Below are 22,400 nucleotides of genomic sequence, written 5' to 3' on the forward strand. Positions count from 1 at the left end.
GTTAGCTAATACCTAAAAACCCAACTTATTATTATTATTATTATTATATATATTTTTTTTTATAAAGTAGGTAATAGTCAGAGCTTTTGTCAAGATTTCATTGCAGTCCACCTTCTCATTTACACTGGCCTTCTGTCCTGGTGACATCATGACAAATAAAGCTTGTGTCAATAGGACGGGGAAGCTATTAAAAAAATGTGTTCTATATTTTCTCTGCTCTGTAAGATAAATGTAGTTTTGTTGCTCTCCTGTACCCATAATAGATTGACACCATTGTTTGCTGTGCACAGTTAGTGAGCCCCATAATTGGGGACCCGAAAGCAATAAAAAAGTGCAGACAGACACGTTCTAGCCCTTACTTTCTCTGTACAATACTAAAAAAAATTTTGACTAGAGTTTGGGTTTAAGTATGACATATAAAAATCCAGTAAAGAAGATTCTCAGATTATTTTTGCCATCTTTTTGAATTTTTGTTGGTTCTGACTTTTTTCACATTCCTTCAGTATGTTGTTTCAATTTTTATCTGATCATATATCACTATCACGTGCATTGCGTTATTAAAGTATCCCTTGCAATGAGCTAATGCATAATTTAAATTGTTAACTTTAATGTGGCAATGGATTTTTTTTCAGCTGTACCTGCTGGCTTGAATTACTGCAGTGTTTCTCCTTCCTAAACCCCTTTCTTACCATGCCCTCTAGCCCTTCAGTAAATTCAAACTGTCTCCAAAGCCTTCAATCTTATTCTCCACAATTTAAATCACCATTGCTGCTGGTAACTGTCACAAGAGTGAAAATATTATTCTGTGATCGTTGCCAGGCAGCACATTTAGTTAAGGTGAACCTGTGATTGTTACTCCTCCTCCATTGCGTTTAGCTGCCAGAAATAAAAAAGGGGAAGCTCTGATGTCACAACTTGGTGCTTACATATGCTGAAGACTTTCCCCTCTCTCTGCCATGAGCCTGTTTTATCACAACAGAATTGATATACCTAGTGAGGTACACAGACCGTTTTGCATATTTTTGTGAAATCCTGCCTTAGATCACAGTGAGTGATGTTGGTTGATGCTTAATAGTGAAAGGTCATTTACCAACATATAACAGATCTAAAGCTGGGCCATCAGGGACATTGTTGTAGATCTACTTTTGGGAAGTTGCAAAAGCTATTGCAGTGAACAGGAGGTTGGGATTCAGGTCTCTTGGTAATGACTTTGTACTTTGTTTTATTCTTTGTAGGCCAGTATTCCCTTCTCTGTTGTTGGCTCTAACCAGCTTATTGAGGCAAAAGGTAAAAAGGTCAGAGGACGTCTGTATCCCTGGGGTGTGGTGGAAGTAGAAAATCCAGAACACAATGACTTCCTTAAACTAAGGACAATGCTTATGTAAGTATAACGGAGTCATTTTCACACTTGCTGCATTCTGTTAGAGTGTACAAATATTAGCTTTAAAATAGAAGTATGAGGTATTAAAAAAACAAAACAAAAACCTAGCATTATACTCAGGTGGATGCAGCATCAATCTGATCAAAGACTGTGATCGCTCAGTTCTCCCTCTCTGTGCTGAGCAGAGAGCCAGGACTATCAAGTCTCCAGCTTCTTAGCAAACTAGATGTTATCCATTTAGGGTTTACAACTACTTTTACTTTAATTTTGACTTTCCTTCTGCATGCCTTTAACAGAACGACTGAAACTTCTGAACTCCATTAGGCATGATAGTAGATATGTTTTGTAATAATCCAGTTACAGGCTTTACAACAAGATATCTTTGGTGCATAAGTTGTGTGACTAATCTTGCTCTCCCTCTTTCTAAATTCTTTAGCACTGAGTGTGAGCACGTTTGCCAGTTAGTAAAACAATGCATTGTGGCCATTTTCAGATTTGAACATTTGTAACAAAGAATTAGTATATCCTACATAATGTTTTATGAAAGAGGTAGGGATCATTGTTTCAATTACCAGACTCTTACAGTAATGTAATTTTGGATTCGTAGAGGAATTATGGAAAATATGGTAGAAAGGGATAATAGAAGCTAAAACACCCTTTTTTAATTAAGATTTCTTCTGAATACAAATCTTTTGTGACTTTCCTGCTTTGAAATTCAATGTATTTTTTTTCCAGCACACACATGCAGGATCTTCAAGAAGTCACTCAGGATCTGCATTATGAAAACTTTCGTTCTGAGCGTCTCAAAAAAGGTGGAGGAAGGTACAGTGTCAGCTTTCTTATTATATTAAATTGGGTGTAAAAATGAGCCATGTGGAACTCTGATTCTTCTCCTGTTAAATGTATCTTTCAACTTATAATTTTTTGTATCCTTCTTCACAGCAATATTAGAGGTGTTTAAAGTGGAACTTCACCCAGAAGGGGAAGTTCTGCTTTTCTGCTTCCTCTACCACTTTTGGACCATTTCATATTTTGGGGGGAAGTGGGTACCCAATTGACAGGTACCCGATCCCACTTCCATCCAAATCGACTAGGCGATGCAAAGTTCTCCCCCTTTGCGCAGCCTTCTGGGACACGTCATGGGTCCCAGAAGACTGTGGGACCATTCACAAAGTGCAGCGCAACTTATGCATGTGCAGTAGGAAGCCACAAGGAATCACAGCCGGCTTCCTTTAGTAAACATTCCGGCGCTCGGGACCCACAGACCAGCCAAAGAATCAGCAAGGGTGAGGACGACACTGGATCTCTGGAGAGGTATTCTTTAGATTAAAAATCAGCAGCTACAGTATTTGTAGCTGCTGACTTTTAATTTTTGGGTGAAATTGAAGCTCCTCTTTAATTTGCAAAAAGAACTTTGAAAAAGAAATTATGGAAAGTGAATATTTGGAGAATTAATGTATTGGCAGGGCTGTGATGTACTCACGTTAGCAGTGTGCGAGCTTAGAGCCTGACTAGGGCTAAAGTTTACAAGGACCATCAGCTTATCTTTGTGTCCTAAAAGCTAATAATTTCTTTATATTGGATCCTCAGCTGAAGTAAATGGGCACATAGAACAGGCTGAGCTGCCACACAGACTTGTATTGGATTGAAAGCTGTCAAAACTATTCTAGAAAATGGCATACTTTTCTGATTTGCCAGTCAGTGAAAACATACATCCATACATAATGTATGGCTCAATTTGCATTTCACAGAATTCGCATGTGATTTGCACAGGAATGTGGTGCGTTTCCAGTGCGAATCACATGCGATGCACCGCATGAGTGTAAACCTAGCCTGATTTTCATTTTTTTTTTTTTTCTTCTTCTTCTATATTATGTTCCTGCTCCCATCAAACTTGGGGTGCAGATATTGTCCACCTCTCTTCCTTCCCATAACTTTATCTTAAAGTTTTGAATGGTCTTATTCCTTAAAAGAATACATTCATTTTACCTGCTGTTCTTTTTCTATATCAGTGTGGAGAACGTGGAAGTGTCTAAGGACCAGATACTGCTGGAAAAAGAAGCTGAGGTGAGGAATCCTCAAATTATTGTAAAGTCTGAGTTAGTCTGTTAGACTAGTTTATAGAAAGCCAATATCTTTGGCCTGAACATAGGATGTTCTACATTTCTCCTTAATGTAACTTATCACATTCGTTTCCTAATTTGGCTAGCAACTGTTCACAAGCACATGTGGTGATGGTATACCCACTCCCTTTGCTTGGTAGAAATGCTAATGATCAGCCACTGGCTGCAAGCTGTGTGCTATAATCTGACACAAGCTACTGCTCACTAGGGCAACCCCTACTCTATGCCTTTGTGTCTGGGGCACATTAGTGTGTGTGGTCACACAAAGGTTGTCAACTCCAAAGACATGCTGGTAGGTAAATTGGCCCCAGTATGTGTATGTATGAATGTGAGTTAGGGACCTTAGATTGTATGCTCCTTAAGGGTTAAGGACTGATGTGAATGTACAATATATATACATATAAAGCGCTGTGTAAATTGACGGTGCTATACAAGTACCTGTAATAATAATACATTTGACTATAAAAACCAAAATGTCATTCTATTTGTTGAAAACCCATAGCTGCCTGAACTTCTGATCATGACCCTAGTACATTAGACCTTATATTAATGGGTGTCATAATGGGATGTTTTTGATGTGCTTTTCTGATGCAGGCATTTGGAGAGTGTATTGAGCTAAATGGTAAAATACACACAACTTACTTAAGCTTGGTGCTGCATCACACTGTAGGAATGTGGACTACAGCATGTCTTTTGATATATCAGATCTCACTCTTCTGAGTGACTGTGCTAATCATCTCTCATCCCCCACCCCCTTCCCTGTAGTATGCCCTGACACAACCATTACAAAAAGTTTGCTTTAGAAAAAATCAAGCCGTATTAGCCCAGCAAAAAATAAACCGAATGTGACCAGTTTTCACATACTACAAGAGCGTGCACAACTGTAGTTTTGATGTAATTTGTTTTATTCTGCCTTGTAGCTTCGCCGTATGCAGGAAATGATTGTAAGAATGCAAGCTCAGATGCAGATTCAGAGACAAGAAGGCGATGCACACATGTAATGGTAAGGATACATTTTTCTGCCATTTCGATGCATGCAGTTTTATATTTTACTGTTGAACAATTCTGTTCACAATCATAGTAAAATAGAGCGATGGCAGAGAAAAACACTAAGTGGTTCACCAAATCTGCCCCCCCTTTGGCTGAGCATAGACCTGTTCGTCCGAGCATTTTTAAATTAATTTACTGCTGACTTCATACCTCTACTGGACGTCTGTTCCAAGCATCAACTATTCCTTCAATAAAACACATAGCGTATGTTAAACATTTTCCCTATTCCTTCCTCAACCATAACCTTGCTTAGGCAGCAAATAACCATGTTTAATGGAAGATTATTAAAGGAAGGAAGGTTCTTGTTGCCTCTGTTAAAAGATGTTTCCTTACTGCAATTCAAATGTGGGAGCCACTGATTGCTTTGGACAAAAATAGTTATTCATTCATACACCGACAATCATGAGGTCTAAAAACTTATCGCCAACATTCCTTTATTCCTTTTAAAGTATTAATACCAGAAAATGTGTTTTGTATGCTTTTAGTTTCTAAGTTCACCTTTTGCACCTCATGAAATGGAAGTCATGAGGATAATTGGTGATAAACCCCCAAGTGTCTATTAGAAGGACATTTATTTACTAAAGCTGGAGAGTGCAAAATCAGGCTCACCTCTGCATAGAAACCAATCCGCTTCTAACCTCAGCTTTTTCAATTAAGCTTTGGCAATAAAACCTGGAAGCTTATTAGTTTTTTTTCAGAAGTGAGCGTGATTTTGATCCCAGCTTTAGTAAATAAACCCTATAGTCTCCAATTTATCTCAAATCTTGTTTATTAAGGACGTATTTGATTGGGTTCTAAGAATTCAGTTCAGCTACATTCATGCTACAGTATGTTGATGTAGCCTTTCTCCTGAGGCTAGCTTAACCTAACTGCTTTTATGATCAGTAGCTCTTAAGGAACTCCACAACTGTATGGATCACCCATGGCAACCAGAAAATACAATAAAGTATACAGTATGTGCAAATATATTATTGAGAAATTAAAATGGTAAGTACACCAATCAGTCATAACGTTATGACCACTGACCGGTTCAGTGAATAACATTGATTATCTTATTACAATGGCATCTGAAAGTCCTGGGATATATTAGGCAGCAAGTAAATTGTTGTCCCTGAAGTTCATTTGTTTCATTGCAATTTGTTGTGTATGGGGATGCATAGCCACAGACCAGTGAAGGTGCTCATGCTGACCCATGTCTACAACCAAAAGCACCTACAATGGGCACCCAAGCATCAGAAATGGACCACAGAGCAATGGAAGAAGGTGACCTGGTCTGCTGAATCACACTTTCTTTTACAGCATGTGGATGGCCGGGTGTGTGTCACTTACATTGGGGAGAGATGACTTTGGAATGCAGTATGGAAAGAAAGCAAGACTTGCTGAGAGACCTTGAGTCCTGCCATTCATGTGGATGTTATTTGACACATACCACCTACCTAAACGTTGCTGACCAGGTACACCCCTTCATGAAAAATATATTCCCTGATGGCAGTGGCCTCTCTCAGCAAGATAATGCACCCTTCATACTGTGAAAATGGTTGAAGAATAGTTTAGGGAACACAATGAGTTTGAGGTGTTGACTTAGTCACCAAATTCTCCAAATCTTAATCCATTTGATCATCTTTGGGATATGCTGGAAAACAAGTCCAAACCATGGAGACCCCACCTCACAATTTACAGGAATTAATGAATCTGCTACTGACAGCTCGGTGCCAGATAACACAGACCTTCAGAGGTCTAGTGACATCCATGCCTTAACAGATCAGGGTTGTTTTGGCAGCAAAAGAGGACTTACTCAATATCTGATTCCTCCTGTATTGAATTGTATTGTAACTGTACTGTCTGCCCTCATGTTGTAAGGTGCTGCGCAAACTGTTGGCGCTATATAAATCCTGCAATGTAATATTAATAGGTGGGTGCTCATAAAGTTATGGCTGATTTGGTGTATGTATCTGATGGGGAAAATAGGCACAACTTGTACTTTTAAAGAGCTGTCCTGATAGAAACATAGAGGCTGCCGTCATTGAAAACGCTATCTGCCTGGCTTTTTCTCACCATTTGGCCTCAATATATTGAGTGACCAGGGACGGACTGACCATTCGAGTACTCGGGCACCACCCAAGGGCCCGGGGTCAGTAGGGGGCCCCATGAAATGCCCCTGGTACACCTTTTTAAAAAAAAAAAAAAAAAATTTTTTGGGTATGCTTTGAGTGTGGGCAAGGACACAGGGGCCACATGATCCCCTATTGCTCGGGGGCCCCATGAGTTGTCAGTCCACCACTGTGAGTGACTTGGTACAAGTATGCTACTAAAGACTTCTGACTTGATCTGCTTACTGCTGCCAGGTCACTCTATTAAAGAGTATAGGGGCCACTAGACCAGCACAACAGCTGCACAAATAGACTCTCAGCTGTGGCAGTCCCAGTGTTTCTCTGATGATAGTGTTATTTTAATGCATAGGTTTGTTTACATCCTGCTTTTCGGTTTTACTTTGTGTTAATGCACTGTTTTGTTTTGTTTTATTTCTTTCAGGCCTGGATTGACCATTCAGAACAGGAGCTGCAGTCTTAGAGATCTGTTCTCTTTGGCCTGTTGTAATGTTAAATGCTGACATTTTTAGATATGCCAGATTCACAACGCTGGAGTTGTCAGAGGCATAGTTTTATGCAATGCACACGCTGTATAGAAGCACACTTTATTTAGAAACTATGCTTAATTACACCATAGTCTACTTACTGTTACACAGTGTACACACAAATTGGCACAGGTATGGACATGGAAATGCATGTTATAATCCAAAGCACCACGAGTAGATACATCAATATTAATTTACATTGCATGTCTTTTTTCCCATAGGTCAATGTACCACTGTTCTTGTGCAGTTGTCACTAACGGACCAGTTTGTAAACATACAAACATTTTGTTAAAATTCACCCTTCACTTGAATCAAATAGGCACGTCAGCATTCCCAAACTCCATGATTTTTTTTTTTTTTTTCTTCTTTTTCAAAAACGAAAAAAAAAAAATCTTTTGCTTGCCATGAAAAGGGCTCCTCCTAAGCTTCCAGCATGGGCAGCCTAAATCACATGGTTCTGACTACCTAGTGAACAAATACGGTTGCTGCCATGTACGTACCAGAATGTATAGCTACGAACCATGCTAACGTTTTTATTACTTGAGTATACACTGATCAGACTGTTTACATTAAGTGAATCTCTTTGAAAAGGCTTTATATTCTTTAAGCAATGGGACGGTCTTAGGCATCATTCAGGACTTGAGCAGGCAAAAAACATGACCATTCCAAAATATTTTATTTTTTATCTTTGCATGCACCAACACAAAAAGCATCTTCCACGTCCATTTCTTTCACAACAGTACTAGCAAAATCTGAGCGGTTTGTTCATTGGAGTAAAAAAAAAAAAAAAAAAATTAAAGCAAATTTGTATGTTTCCAACTACATTTAAAAAGTGCCTTTTTGTATCCCTTTACCTTTTTATATTGTACTGCAGTTACCGAAAGGAAACCTAAGATCTGTAGGATGATACTGTTGACTTAAAATTGTTCGTTATCTGTGTCTACACTTTGTCACTTATCCAGAACAAGAATGCGGCTAGAAGTCAGTACTCCTTACCTGCATATATATCCTGGATCTTTGAAATATTAAAGCTATTTGGTTAGTGTAATGGACAGGTAACTAGGATATTCAGAAGGAGTGGTCTTGGCACAGAATATTTAAAGGGGTGTAGGAATTGACTTTTACCTCTGTTGCAAAGAAGCAGTACTTACAGTTAAAATGCATGTAAAACCAAAATAATTTTTTTTTTTTCAGTGTTTTTATTTTTGACATCATAAAATCAATTTTTTGTTTTCACCATGCTTATCTGTATAAAGTTTTTCTTAAGCAATAATGTTTTGTGAATCATTTGTAAATTGTAAAACAAGTGGAAATCGCCAGTAGCAACACTTCCCATGGCTGACAATGCAAAACCACTGCCTTGCAATTAACTGTTTTGCGTGGCGTGCAGGTTTTTTCAGTTGGCAATTGGGCTGTCTATCTAATGTACTTGATAGACAGCCCAGTGGACAAATGAAGAAGCACAAAGCAGGTTGACAATGCTGATGATTGTGAGACAGTGGGGCAGTAGCTTAATGCTGTCTGCCTTGTAACAGTGCTGTTAATGGCAGGATCTTCAGGTGAGAACCTCTGTAACAGAGTCACAAAACAATTTGTTCAAAGAACTGTATAAAGTGAGACATGATGCCAAACATACTGAAAAAGATTTTGGGTTTAAATACACTTAAAAGCAGTAGTAAAGTTACTGGGGAAAAAAAGACCCCCTTCAGGCTCATGTCATAATGTGCTGGTATGCACCACATACTAGCATATTATGACGAACTTACCTGTAAAACGGAAGCCCTGTCAGTGGAGACAGCGCAACACTGAAGGGATTCATCTTCAAGCAGTCTTCTTTCCTTCCTTGGCTGCTTGAATGGCCGAGCCTTGATGACGTCACCCCCGTGCATGTGAGCTATGGACGCCATACTAAAGTGTGTCGTCCATTGAGAGCACAGTGCACATGCGTCGTTGACGTCACCAGCTGCTATATATTGTAATATCTCCCAAACCGTGCATGTTTAAGAGATATTCACTGTACTTACAGGTAAGCCTTATTATGTAGGTTTGCCTGTAGATACAAGTTAAAAAGCAGAGTTTATTACCGCTTTAAAGATCATCGGCTTTAATGCAAACCTGTAAGTCTGACAGCTTTTAAAAGTGGCTTCGGGAAGATAAGACAAAGCAGCTTCCACCATACGCAGAGAACCCTGATGTTTTCTTTCCTGTGATCACAGCTCTCTTGGTCTTGAGGCCCATTTCTTTCTGCTCCTCTCTCCTACTATTGGTTATGTATTGTGATAGACTGCCTCGCTAAGCAGTAAGGAGCCAAGCACACAAGGATGCGGTGGTGAACAGCACAGCACTGGGAGCTGAAGTTAGTGTTTGCAGGATACAGCTCCCTGAGTTCTTATTTTCCTGGGGTGCTGTGGAAATTAAACAAAAATTAAAGATAAAGCAGGTGCATTTGATTAAGGTCAGAAGCCCATTTTATGACACAGAAGATCTTAAAATATATTTCACATTCATTTAACAGGACTGTAAAAGTTTTTTTTCCTTTTTAGATTCATCAAACATATTAGCATTGTTCTCATGCACAAACAAGGTAAAGAATTGAATGGTATTTGAATACTGACCATTTGTGTTGGGATATTTTATCCTTTATCTTCTGTGTCATAAATATCATTGATTACGGACTCCTATTCCAAATGGTGTTACTGCAGTATAGATATATAGTCTATAGACTATAGTCCAGTATAGCTCTTATGCTTGAAACTTTCAGTACACCAGCCTGTCTCAATCCTGAATAAAGTCCACAACCTTTCATATCGGGGTTACTCCTTAAAGTTGAACTTCACTCTCTCAATCAATATTGACTATTTTGTATCCTTATGCTGCTAGCATTAGTAAATAGATAGGAAAGTATATCATATTTGCTTGTTTTTAAACAGTTTTTTTACATTTCTTTAGTTCCTAGTTTTCATGCCTAGGCATATGATGTCATAAATCCCAGGAGCCTTCAGGAGGGGAAGAGGGATTTTTTTTCATCTAAATACACCCTCCTGTCTGCATGCCTGAGCTAAGGACAGATAGATTCCAGGACGTAAATGCTACATGAATCATCTGCCCTTACTCAAGATGGCCACAGCCAGAAAAGCATAATAAAGCAGAGAGACATGTATGAACGGGGGGAGTTTGCTTTGAATATTAAAAATGATTTAAATAGCGCTTTTGGTCTGTGGTGCTCAGATACAGTGTATTTCCTCTTTAACTATTCTGGCTGCCATAATGGAGCTAAACTCCCTCAGCAAAAGTGAAATGGCAGGTGACAATGTGTCAAAGTATGGTGACATAAATTTATCCCCTTCTCCCAAGCTCCTCCTCTCTGGCCATGTTGCATTTGGAACACAAAGCTTTTGTGCTGCCAACAGGAGGCAGAAACAGCTGATCTGCATACCAATATGTGTGGCTTGTGTATCAGCTGAAAATGTACAGACTTGAGGAGCTTTAATAACTTGTTCAGCTGAAATTTCCACTTTCTGGAGCTTATCCCTAGGGCGTATGAGATCATTCTCAACTGTTACAATTTTTACTTTTTTTTTTTTTCTTAAACATTAGGTCATATTTTTTATTATACAGTATATTGGCTAGGGTTCCCAATCTAAACACCGCTCAGCATATGTGCCTTGTTTGTCTATTATTAGATGAACTACGATCCTCTAGTACATGGAAACTACAACATCTGCTGTTCATTCCAGATTTTTTTTTCAAATGGGTTTTATGTTGAATGGAAAATTGTTTCCCGGCCATCTAGGAACTCACCCTTTTTTTTTCTCTTTTTAAAACAAATGAAAGATTAGGAGCTTTAAATCAGTTTCAGTTTCTACTGGCTGAAAACTGGATTAACAGTCATTAAAATTCACACTGGGCTTTACTAACACAAGATTGGTTTACAAAGTCCTATAATACAATAGGCCTAACTCATGTATCTATGGCTGAAACAAGGTTAGTCTTTGTTCTAAGATTAGTCTGTGCTGTCCCATAACAACCAATAAAAAAAAAAAAAAACTGGAATCTGTTATGTTGATACGCATGATCACCATGGGCATTTCACATCCAGGGTTCTGTAAGTGGCAAATTTATTTTTTTAATTCTGAGCAGGCCCAGACCTCCCATGCCTTTCACACCCCTCTCCTGGCTTGTCCCTATGATTGACAGGCTCGCTGGGCAGGAGGATGGTGCTGGAGAGGTCAGGCAAGCCAAAGACAACCAGTAAACGACTGCCTGATAGAGCACCCCAGGATATGGGGCACACAAGGAGCTTATGGCAATATCTAAATGTATCCTAGTTATATTTTGTATACAAAACTTAGCAAATATTTAAAGTGGCTCGTGTACATTGATCTAACATTACACACAGCAGCATTCTTTGTAACTTATCTCTCCACATTTTTCAAAGCCGTCAGATTGTGGCATTTTTAGTATAGTATTAGTATAACTGACATCTACAACTGCATTTCTTTTGGTAGGGAAACCATTTAGGTCAAAGTTTACCAGAACACAAAGGAAGAAATACTGTTATAGATATATGGCAACAGTTTGTGACCCTCCTGTAAATAATGTAACAGTTATCGGTCTCTATGGGTAGAACGGTGGCTAATTCTTATCATTTCTGATTCTCCATATTGTTCTTTCAAATGTGTTGGGAGGCCTTGCTGACCCATAGGAAGACTCAAGAAGTGAGGGGGCTTGAGGCCAAAGCTCCACCTGAACAGGAAATAGAGATTTTATTTGGGTGGACTTTTCCCAATGTGCTGTAAGTTGTTTTGACTATCTGTAGCTGGACAATGCAGTTTCTGAAATCAATGCACATATGCAAAAAAAGTGTTTTTTTTGGCCAGCTAAAAATTAGCTACAGCATAAATAAAAAAACTGAAAAAGCATCCATTTGGTTGGCAATCATTGTTCTCTGCATACAGTACATAAACCGTTGGCAACTTATGGGTTGCTCACCTGCCAGATCTTGAAAAGATGTTTTCGTTGATAAAAAATGGTCTGTCTTCTGCATGATCAGAGGTCCCTTACATAGGAACTAAATTGTGTGCCTTTTGTATTATGCTTATACAAAAGTTTGTGTGGTGTTTTTTTTTTTTTTTTTTTTTTTTTTTTTCCTATTCCTTTTCCTTTGTACACATTGCTGATTTCATCAGTAAAGACTAACCACTAGTCTGCATATTGTAAGTGCTTATAATACACAATGTGAATTGAAATGCCTTTTTATCCACTTTGTTTTCTTTTATGTAGTTGATAAGCTGCAGTATTATTTGAATCACTGCCATATGTTACGGGGGATGTACCACTCCGACTTTACATGATCTTCCCCTAAAGTACAAATTTTCTAATGATTTTTTGTATCCTGTTTACTACAGTGGTGGCAGCTTTTTGGTATTTGACAGTTTTTTTGTATTACAACATTTTAAAAGAATAAACTTTTGTTTTGAAAGTAGAAATGTGTTTACTACCACCCTTTTTGTTTGAATTACTGTTTGAATTATTCAGGACACTTATTCCACTGGTTTTTTTTTTTTGTTTTTTTCTTTGATTATATGATACACTGTATGCTATGCATAAAAGAATGCTAAATAGTTCACTTATTTGTATGGGACAAAAGTGGCACTGGCTGATTGAAAATACATCTTCCCTGGATTCTCCCAGAATCTAAAGAGGAATGCTCCGTGTACATCATGTAGCATACGAAGTCCAGTTCGTTCGGTTACTCCCTAACTGGAGAAATTTTGAATTGGATGCTGCATCCACCTAGGTGTGTATAAATCTTTATTTACGTTAAGGACTTATTCACACGATCATGCAGATGTCAGTTTGTTTTTTTTCTGCATGCATTCTGCAAGGGCACAACAAAATCAATTGTTCTCTATGTGCCCTGTTCACACCACAACATTAGTGTCGTGCAGATTTTTGAAATTTGTGCGTCCAGTTTCCACCAGTTTTTCTGCACATATGGTGTGAAAGAAGCCTAAAAGTCATACTTCCCATTTAAAGTTAACCTTTGATTGTAAGATGAGAGCTGCGATTTCTATTTGTTTACAGGTGAAGGCTTTGGTACTCTCACCCCTGGTCCTGGCATCTAGGTAGTATAAACCAGGGCTCGACAAATCCTGGGTGCCCAGTTGCCATGGCAACTAGAATATACTGCCTGGCGCTCGGGCTGTTGTCAGCCCCAGTGGTGTAGCATAGGGGAGTGCAGCTAGGCGCAACATTGCTGGGCAGCCTACAAGTGTCACTGCCACGTGTGAGGCCGGGCAGTAGACAGGAGCTGTGCTGTGAGCACGAGTTAAAGGAGGAGAGTGGCGGGAATATGAAGGGCGGGTTAGGGGAGATGCGGGCCTGTACATTAGTAGTAGGAGCAAGTCAGAGGAGGAGCGGAGCTGGCAGGAAGTGTCCCCTGTGCAGCTCTCAGGGACACCTGCCACTCTGGGGAGACTCTCTGCCTCACCTTGGAGCAGAAACTGGCAGCGTGATAGCCAGTGTGGCCACCTATCAGTGCCCCATAAGTGCGGCCCCATCAGTGGCCCTATCAGTGCAGCCTCGTCAGCTCACAGCAGTGAAGAAAAATTACATATTTGAAGTAAAAGGTGTTTTTTGTTTTGTAATTTTCATTCTTTGATTTGTGTGTTTAGTAACATAAAAACCCCAGTGCTGATTAAATACGACTAAAAGAAAGCTGTCTCAAAAAAGATATAAAAATGTTATTTGGGTACAGTGTTGTATTACCGCGCATTTTACCCTCGATTCACATCTATGTGGGTGGTGGCACTGCGGAACCCCCACAAATACCTGCAACCGCACCACACACAGAGGAATGTGAGATCCGCAGGCAGGTGCCTATTATTGTAATGGCATGACGCCCGCACGGCAAATCGCAACTGTACTGGGAACCTCGGTTCCCTTGCAGGCTGCGATTTCCAAAATAGTGCAGGGACTTCTTCCCTGCGTGTCCCAGGGCACGGAAGTCCATTCAAATGAATGGGCTCTCGTGCCCACGCAAATTGTGGTCCACACAACCGTTGTGAACCAGGGCTTAAAGTGTGACAGTGCTGAAAGTTGAAAACTGGCATGGGCAGGAAGGGGGTGAAAGTAACCAGTAGGCACGAGGGTAAAAAAAAAACTGACTCCTAACTTTTTTAGCTGGCTCCTAGATTCAAAGCAAGTTTATCAAGCCCTGTCATAAAAATAGTAAATTCAGAGAAGTCTAATCTCGTGTCCGTGACTTAAAGGGTTGGTTCATCAACTACAGTTGAATAATGCCCTTGCGATAGGTGTAGGCCATTTATGCACCTCCTGAAGCCTGACCGGAAAAGAGGCCTAGTCATTTCTTCTCACCTCCACCATCACAGGAGTGGGCACTCAAATGCTGAACTCAGAGCTACTGCAACATCCTGGTAGTATTCTAGTCAGGCTTCAGGAGGTACATAAGTGGCCTACACCTATAGCAAGGCCATGATTCAACTTTGTACATAAAAACAAATTGTATAGTTCTGACTAGACACCTCTTGCCTGCATAGGCAATGTTTTGGTAAAGGGTGAACTAAGCCTTTAACTAGTTGCCGACCGCAGGTAGCCGAATGATAGCTGCACTGCGGCTGGCCAGTTCTGGGAGGCTGTCGTATGACGTCCTCCCGGAACGCGTTCTCATGCGCCTCCGGCGATCTCTGTGATCGCTGTGTCCAATGACATGCTGATTACCGGGAAATGCAATTGCCGATTCTCAGCTGCACTTTTTTCACGCTGTCAGAGCGTGAGGAAAGTACTGCTGAGAACTGGCAGTTGTCAGAGAAAAGATCCGCACCGATCATCAGGGAACTGATGATCGGTGCCCAGCAGTGCCACCCACCAATTCCAACCACAAGTGCCCTGCAGTCACACATCACCAGTGCTGCCCAGCAGTGCCGACTATCAGTACCAGCTCATCAGTGCTAACTATTAGTACCCATTATTGCTGCCTATCAGTGCCCACCAGCGCTGCCTATCAGTGCAGCCTCATCAACGCACATCAGTGGAGGAGAAAAATTACCGGTTTGCAAAATTTTATAATGGAAACAAACTTTTTTTTTTTTCCAAATTTTTTTTTTTTGTTTTTTTTTTGTTTATAGCGCAAAAAATAAAACACCCAGCAGTGATTAAATACCACCAAAAGAAAGCTCTTTGTGAGAAAAATGAAAAAAATTCCATGAGTACAATGTTGCATGACTGCGCAATTGTCATTCAAAGTGCGACAGCACTGAAAATTGTCCTGGTAAGGAAGGTGGTATAAGTGCCTGGTAGGCAAGCAGTTAAACCCCAGCCAAAAAGTGTTACTTTTAGGTTCTAAATTCTGGCAGTGTATAAGCTGTTGGGAGCTTACCATTTTACTTCTCTGTCCTGGTTGTTAATATGTCATTACTATACTGCTAAAGGGCAACTCAGGCTAAGGTATGATTCTACACTCTTGTGTGTTGAAAAATAGAATAGTAAGTGACCAAAATCTCTTTAATGTGGACACAAGAAAAATAACCCTTCCCAACTCTGTCCAAAATGTAGTTATTTTTGCTCAATTTCCACCTGTGCAATTAGAATAAGGCTCTGTGCATACGGGGTGTTTTAATAACGCTGGTAACGTTAGCCGTGTAAAGCAACGTTAAATATGTGAGGTTTTTTAGCATTTTTGTAGTCGCGTTTAGCTGCGGTTTTTTGCTTTTTTTTTTTTTTTTTTTTTTTTTTTTTTCCTTTTTACGAAAGGAAAAAAATATTTTTTTTTTGTTAAAAAAAAAAAAAAAAAGTCCGAACACGGTGGTTTGCAGCTGTGTGTTTTTTTTTTTTTTTTGTTTTTTTTCTCTCCAGCATTAGAGCGTTTTTACAGCTAAAAACTACACTGGAAACCCACTAGTGCTGGGGGTTTTTTCCTAGCCAATAAAATGCCCTTGCCAAAAAAACGTCGATTTACAGTCTGTGTGCATAGACACATAGGATAACATGCTGGGGAGTTTACTGGCTGTAGAAAAAATGCCAAAACAGCAGCTGCAAAAATGTCCAGTGTGCATGAGGACTAAGAATTAAAGCACCAGAGTCTTGCCTTGCAATAGAGACAATTGGGAATTGGCATTTAGGATAAGTGAAGTGGTTGTACAGACACAATGGTGTTTTGTTTTTTTTAACCGTAATGCATTCCTTGGTTATAAACCCTTGCTATACCCAGTGAGGTGACTGGCCTCAAGTGATACACAGAGCTTAAACAAATCTTCCTCCTCAAGTTCTACCTATTTATCTGCAGTTTTCTCTTCTCTACATCCGTTCAATGTGCTGAATTTAAAAAGCTTGGCTGAGATTTCAGGAAAAAAAGGGAAGAGAGCTGAAGTTACATGCTGAAGAGCTCAGTGCGGAGAGTTGAGAGCCAATTGGAGAGAAAAGACAAACCCTCCACACACCTCATAGGAACAGAGCTGAGGCTGTCAATCGTCTGGAGGTTCCTCCCCTGTCACCATTTTTATCTTGGTGTCAGAAGTGATTATTGCTGATGGCAGTGGAACAAATCAGCAGACAGAAATTACACTTGGTCCTTTGGATTGAGAAAAGTATACACTATAGAGGAATATGTTTTGGTCATATTTCCTGTCTGATGTTTATAACCACTTTAAGGTAAAGAGAAAAAAAAAAAGTTTATTAGCTTTTTGTCCTCACTCTTTCTTGTGTGAAGAGGAACAGAGAGCAGAAGCGATCCAGCACTGTGAACGTCTGCATATCTTCTCCCCTCTCTTCCTCTTCTTCCAGGAACAAGGCCAGCAGCAGAGTTATTTGCTCCTGCTGCTATTAATCAAATGCTGTGAGAAGGGAGCAAAGCGAAGCCGTGCTGTTTGTCTATGGTGTGCATATACACTGTGTGCCCTATAGTAAGCGGCTTGCTATGGAGGTACAAGAAAAAGGGGAAGAGCCAAGATCGCCGCTGGCTGGCCCCAGATGAGCACCGGGGCTGCTTTCTGCAGTAGCATTGCACAGAGTAGGACAAAATAACAAGCTTGTTTTAATTAAAAAAAAATTACCTTTAGTAACTCTTTAAAGTTTCTTAAGGTATGGCTGAAGAGTTATAGTGAACACCTGGAGGCTGCCAGCTCTTACCCTCTGACACTTTCCCCATTGGCAAAATCTGTTTTTGGCTCTCAGGCATGGTATAAAACTTCCACACATAGTGCCTTGAAAAAGTAGTTGTACCCCTTGAAATTTTCCACATTTTGTCATGCTACAACCAAAAGTGTATTTTATTGGGATTTTATGTGATAGACCAACACAAAGTGGCACATGAGTGTGAGGTGGAAGAAAAATGATGAATGGTTTTCAAAATGGTTTACAAATAAATGTCTGAGTGTGTGGCGTGCATTTGTATTCAGACCACTTTACTCTGATACCCCTAACTAAAATCTAGTGGAACCAATTGCCTTCAGAAGTCACCTAATTAGTAAATAGTCTACCTGTGTGTAGTTTAATCTCAGTATAAATACAGTTGTTCTGTGAAGCCCTCAGAGGTTTGTTAGAGAGCATTAGTGAACAAACAGCATCATGAAGGCCAAGAAACACACAAGACATGTCAGGGATAATGTTGTGGAGAGGTTTAAAGCAGGGTTAGGTTATAAAAAAAATAAATATCCCAAGCTTTGAACATCTCACAGAGCACTGTTCAATCCATCATCCGAAAATGGAAAGAGTATGGCACAACTCCAAATGTACCAAGACATGGCCGTCCATCTAAACTGACAGCCGGGCATGAATCAGAGAAACAGCCAAGAGGCCCATGGTAACTCTGGAGGAGCTGCAGAGATCCACAGCTCAGGTGGGAGAATTTGTCCACAGCTCAGCTATTAGTCTACAAATCTGGCCTTTATGGAAAAGTGGCAAGAAGCCATTGTTGAAAGAAAACCATAAGAAGTACCGTTTGTAATTTGTGAGAAGCCATGTGGGGGACACAGCAAACGTAAAAGAAGGTGCTCTGGTCAGGTGAGACCAAAATTTAATTTTTGGACCTAAAAGCAAAATGCTATGTGTGGTGGAAAACTAACACAACACCCTGAACACACCATCCCCACTGTGAAATATGGTGGTGGCAGTATCATGTTGTGGGAATGCTTTTTTTCAGCAGGGACAGGGAAGCTGGTCAGAGTTGATGGGAAGATGCATGGAGCCAACTACAGGGAAGTCTTAGAAGAAAACCTGTTAGTCTGCAAAAGACTTGAGACTGGGGCAGAGGTTCACCTTCCAGCAGGACAATGACCCTAAACATACAGCCAAAGCTACAATGGAATGATTTAGATCAATGCCTATTCATGTGTTAGAATGCCCCAGTCCAGACTAGGGGTAGACTGACAACTCATGGGGCCCCTGTGTCCTTGCCCAAACTCAAAAAAGCCTATGAAAAAGGTATCAGGGGCATCTCATGGGGCCCCCTACTGACCCCGGGCCCTCCGGGCAGTTTCCAAATGGTCAATCCATCCCTGGTCCAGACCTAAATCTAATTGAGAATCTGTGACTTAAAAAGTGCTGTTCACAGATGCTCTCCATCCAATCTGATAGCGCTTCAGCTATTTTGCAAAGAAGAATTAGCAAAAATGTCACTCTCTAGATGTGCAAAGCTGGTAGAGACATCCCCAGAAAGACTTGCAGCTGTAATTGCAGAAAAAGGTGGTTCTACAAAGTATTGACTCAGGGGGCTGAATACACTTTTCAGACATTTATTTGTAAACCATTTTGAAAACCTTTTATCATTTTCCTTCCACTTCACAATTATGTGCCACTTTGTGTTTGTCTATCACATAAAATCCCAATAAAATACATTTACATTTTTGGTTGTAACATGACATGTGGAACATGTCATGGGGTTTTGAATACTTTTTCAAGGCACTGTACATTTACACATATCCCCAGAGAAGGACAAATAAACCATTCATTGCTAAGCACTGTCATAATGTTTGTTGCTTTATATCCAGAATGGACCAGTAAGAGAAATGTAGGTTGGTAAAGTCACAGGGAAGGGACTTTTTTTTTTTTATTGGATTATCTGCCTTCTTCTAAGCTGGTCAAAAACATTACAACCTTGTTTAGACTGGATTTGATTTAAAGTGTTACTAAACCCACAACAGTTAAATCAGTGTGTATATGCAGTTGGTATACTCAGTGCGGAACCTAAGGGGCTAATCCTCTGCATTGTGTAAAAAGGCTGTTTGATCCTTTCTTCTCTGCCCCTGCTCTTGTTGAAATGGCCACATGATACAGACTGTAGTCACTTGCACAAGCTCAGTTTGGTGTGTTTTGCTATAGCGTTTTTTTTTTTCCTTGGGAGAGTGCATGTGATCAGCACAGAGCCAATCAGCACTGTCCACACAGAGGGTCAGAGGTTTCACATCCTCCTACAGCAGAAAAAAAAACTCCTCATACAAGCTTTAACCAGTGCTCTGCTGAAGTCACAAGACTGCTCTAACTACTGATGCGAAAAGGTATTTGGCAGTTTATAATTACTAAAATAACGCATTGCCCTTGATCTGAAGCAGGTGTCATGGCAATGTTAACGACACCCCCAAATGCAGATTTCAAATGTAGTGCGTTTGCCTGCACCGGATTGCATTGTACAAAGCAACATGTGATCCAGTTGCAGTGCGTTTCCAAAAGTAATGCATGCACTACTTTGGTGCGATTTGAACCTGTTCAAAATGAATGGGCTTAAATCGCACCGTATGGAATTGCATGTGAACTGCACAGGAATGCGGCGCACATTCCTGTGCGATTTATAGTGAGAACCTAGGCTTATAGTCAATGGGAATGCACCCAAAATGCACTGTGCTTTTTTTTTGAGTCACGTCAATTTTTTTATCTGGTGATTAGGGATGAAAACTCATGCAAAATGTGTATATGTTGTGTAAAATTTTAGCACAACGCATCAAACATCTGCTTCAAATGTGAGATGCATTTTCAGAATAAGGCCCCATGTACATGGAACACTTCTGAACGATGGCAACTGACTGCTGGAAAACGTAGGTTAAAGAACGCATGCTTAGCTGTGTTTGCATATCGCGCTTATAAGCGTTTTTTAAAGAGAAGCACAGGAAAACCTCCTAAATGCCCAGAATGCACTGAAAAGTGGTAAATTATTAACTATTTCAGACTGTTTCAGAGAAATACAGAGAGTAGAAGCAGAGACAGCAGTATGTGTTGAGATTAGCTTAGGTGTGAGTTGCCTATTAACATTTCTTTTGTTTTCAAGGGTGGGAAGGTGTCTGGTGGAGGGAGTCATTAAGGCCACCTGCCAGGGGGTCTCCATGAGGAATTTGAGGTGTGAATGGTCATTAACATATATTTTGTTTCCAAGGGTGGGAGAGGTCTGAGGTGTGAATTGGTCATTACAATGTGTGACAAGCTTGGTGGGAACATCCTGTGTTCAGTGTTTTGTCCATCTGAGTACCTTGAAAACGCTTTGCATGCATTTTTCATGATGAAAAAAGGCTCTGGACAGCATCGAGAACTGGAAGAGTTAAAAACATTTTTCAAATGCAAACGCTAATAAACGCGATTTGCCATGTTTAGCTGTGTTTACAAGCTTTTTGTGTTTGAAATGCTAATAAAATTGACTGCTGAGCACAAGTTTTCTGCGTTAAAAAAACGACTGTAAACTTAAATGCCTGTAAACTAAGATGTGTACATGGACACATAGTAAAACATTAGGGAGAGTTCAGGGGCTGCTGAAAAAACGCTGAACAGCTCCTAAACGTGAGTTTAGCATCTGCACTGTACATGAACCCTAAGGATATCATGTTTTAAGTGTGAATAGACCGTTATGGAAGGTGCGTTTTCCACAAAACACACTGAAGATGCGGCAAACAGGACTTTTCAAAAGCACGGATGTGATCAATTACATAGCATTTAAAGGTGATGATTATATATATACAGTTGCAAGAAAAAGTATGTGAACCCCTTGGGATTACGTAGAGTTTTGCATGAATTGGGCATAAAATGTGCTCTGAACATCATCTAAGTCACAACAATAGAAGAACACAGTCTGCTGAACATAATACTACACAAACATTAGATGTTGCCATGGTTTAATTGCACATAACATGTAAACATTCACAGTGCAGGGAGGAAAAAGTATGTGAACCTTTGGACTTAATAACTGGTTGACCCTCCTTTGGCAGTAATAACCTCAACCAAACGTTTCCTATAGTTGCAGATCAGACCTGCACAACGATCTGGAGTAATTTTGGACCACTCCTCTTCACAAAACTGTTTCAGTGTAGCAATATTCTTGGGATGTCTGGTGTGAATCGCTCTCTTAAGGTCATGCCACAGCATTTCAATCGGGTTGAGGTCAGGACTCTGACTGGGCCACTCCAGAAGGCGTATTCTGTGCTGTTGCAGCCATTGTTTTGTTGAATTACTTGTATGCTTTGGGTCATTTTCCTGTTGCATCACTCATCCTCTGCGGAGCTTCAGTTGGCGGACAGATGGCCGTATGTTTTCCTGCAAAATGTCTTGATAAACTCTGGAATTCATTTTCCCATCAATGACAACAATCCGTCCAGGCCCTGAGGCAGCAAAGCAGCCCCAAACCATGATGCTCCCTCCGCCATGTTTTACAGTGGGGATGAGGTTTTGATGTTGGTGTGCTGTGCCTTTTTTTTCTCCACACATAGTGTTGTGTGTTCTTCCCAAACAACTCAATCTCGGTTTCATCTGTCCACAGTATATTTTGCCAGTAGTGCTGTGGAACATCCAGGTGCTCTTTTGCAAACTTCAAACGTGCTGCAATATTCTTTTTGGACAGCAATGGCTTCCTCCGTGGTGTCCTCCCATGTACTCCATTCTTGTTTAATGTTTTCCTTATTGTAGATGTGTCAACAAAAATGTTAGCATGTGCCAGAGATTTCTGTAGGTCTTTAGCTGACACTCTGGGATTCTTCTTTACCTCATGCAGCATTCTGCGCTGTACTCTTAAGTCATTTTTACAGGACGACCACGCCTAGGGAGAGTAGCAACAGTGCTAAACTTTCTCAATTTGTAGACGGTCTGTCTTACCGTGGACACATGAACATCAAGGCTTTTGGAGATACTTTTGTAACCCTTTCCAGCTTCATGCAAGTCAACAATTCTTGATCGTAGGTCTTCTGAGAGCTCTTTTCTGCGAGGCATGGTTCACATC

General features: G+C 40.2%; 1 protein-coding gene across 3 annotated transcripts in view; it reads left to right on the top strand.

The window, feature by feature from the left end:
• Positions 1–12,678, top strand: part of SEPTIN2 (septin 2) — a 68,486-nt gene extending 55,808 nt beyond the window's left edge. For all 3 annotated transcript variants that reach the window (XM_089665619.1, XM_089665631.1, XM_089665625.1), the window contains exons 9-13: positions 1,236–1,381; positions 2,117–2,203; positions 3,394–3,448; positions 4,425–4,507; positions 7,087–12,678. In XM_089665619.1, the coding sequence (XP_089521745.1) occupies positions 1,236–1,381; positions 2,117–2,203; positions 3,394–3,448; positions 4,425–4,505 (369 nt within the window). In that variant the 3' untranslated portion in view covers positions 4,506–4,507; positions 7,087–12,678. The remainder of the gene's footprint in view (positions 1–1,235; positions 1,382–2,116; positions 2,204–3,393; positions 3,449–4,424; positions 4,508–7,086) is intronic.
• The last annotated feature ends 9,722 nt before the right edge of the window (positions 12,679–22,400 follow it).

The sequence above is a fragment of the Staurois parvus genome, unplaced genomic scaffold (genome assembly GCF_062004578.1).
Source record: "Staurois parvus isolate SC_StPar_1 unplaced genomic scaffold, SC_StPar_1.0 ptg000049l, whole genome shotgun sequence".
Taxonomy (NCBI): domain Eukaryota; kingdom Metazoa; phylum Chordata; class Amphibia; order Anura; family Ranidae; genus Staurois; species Staurois parvus.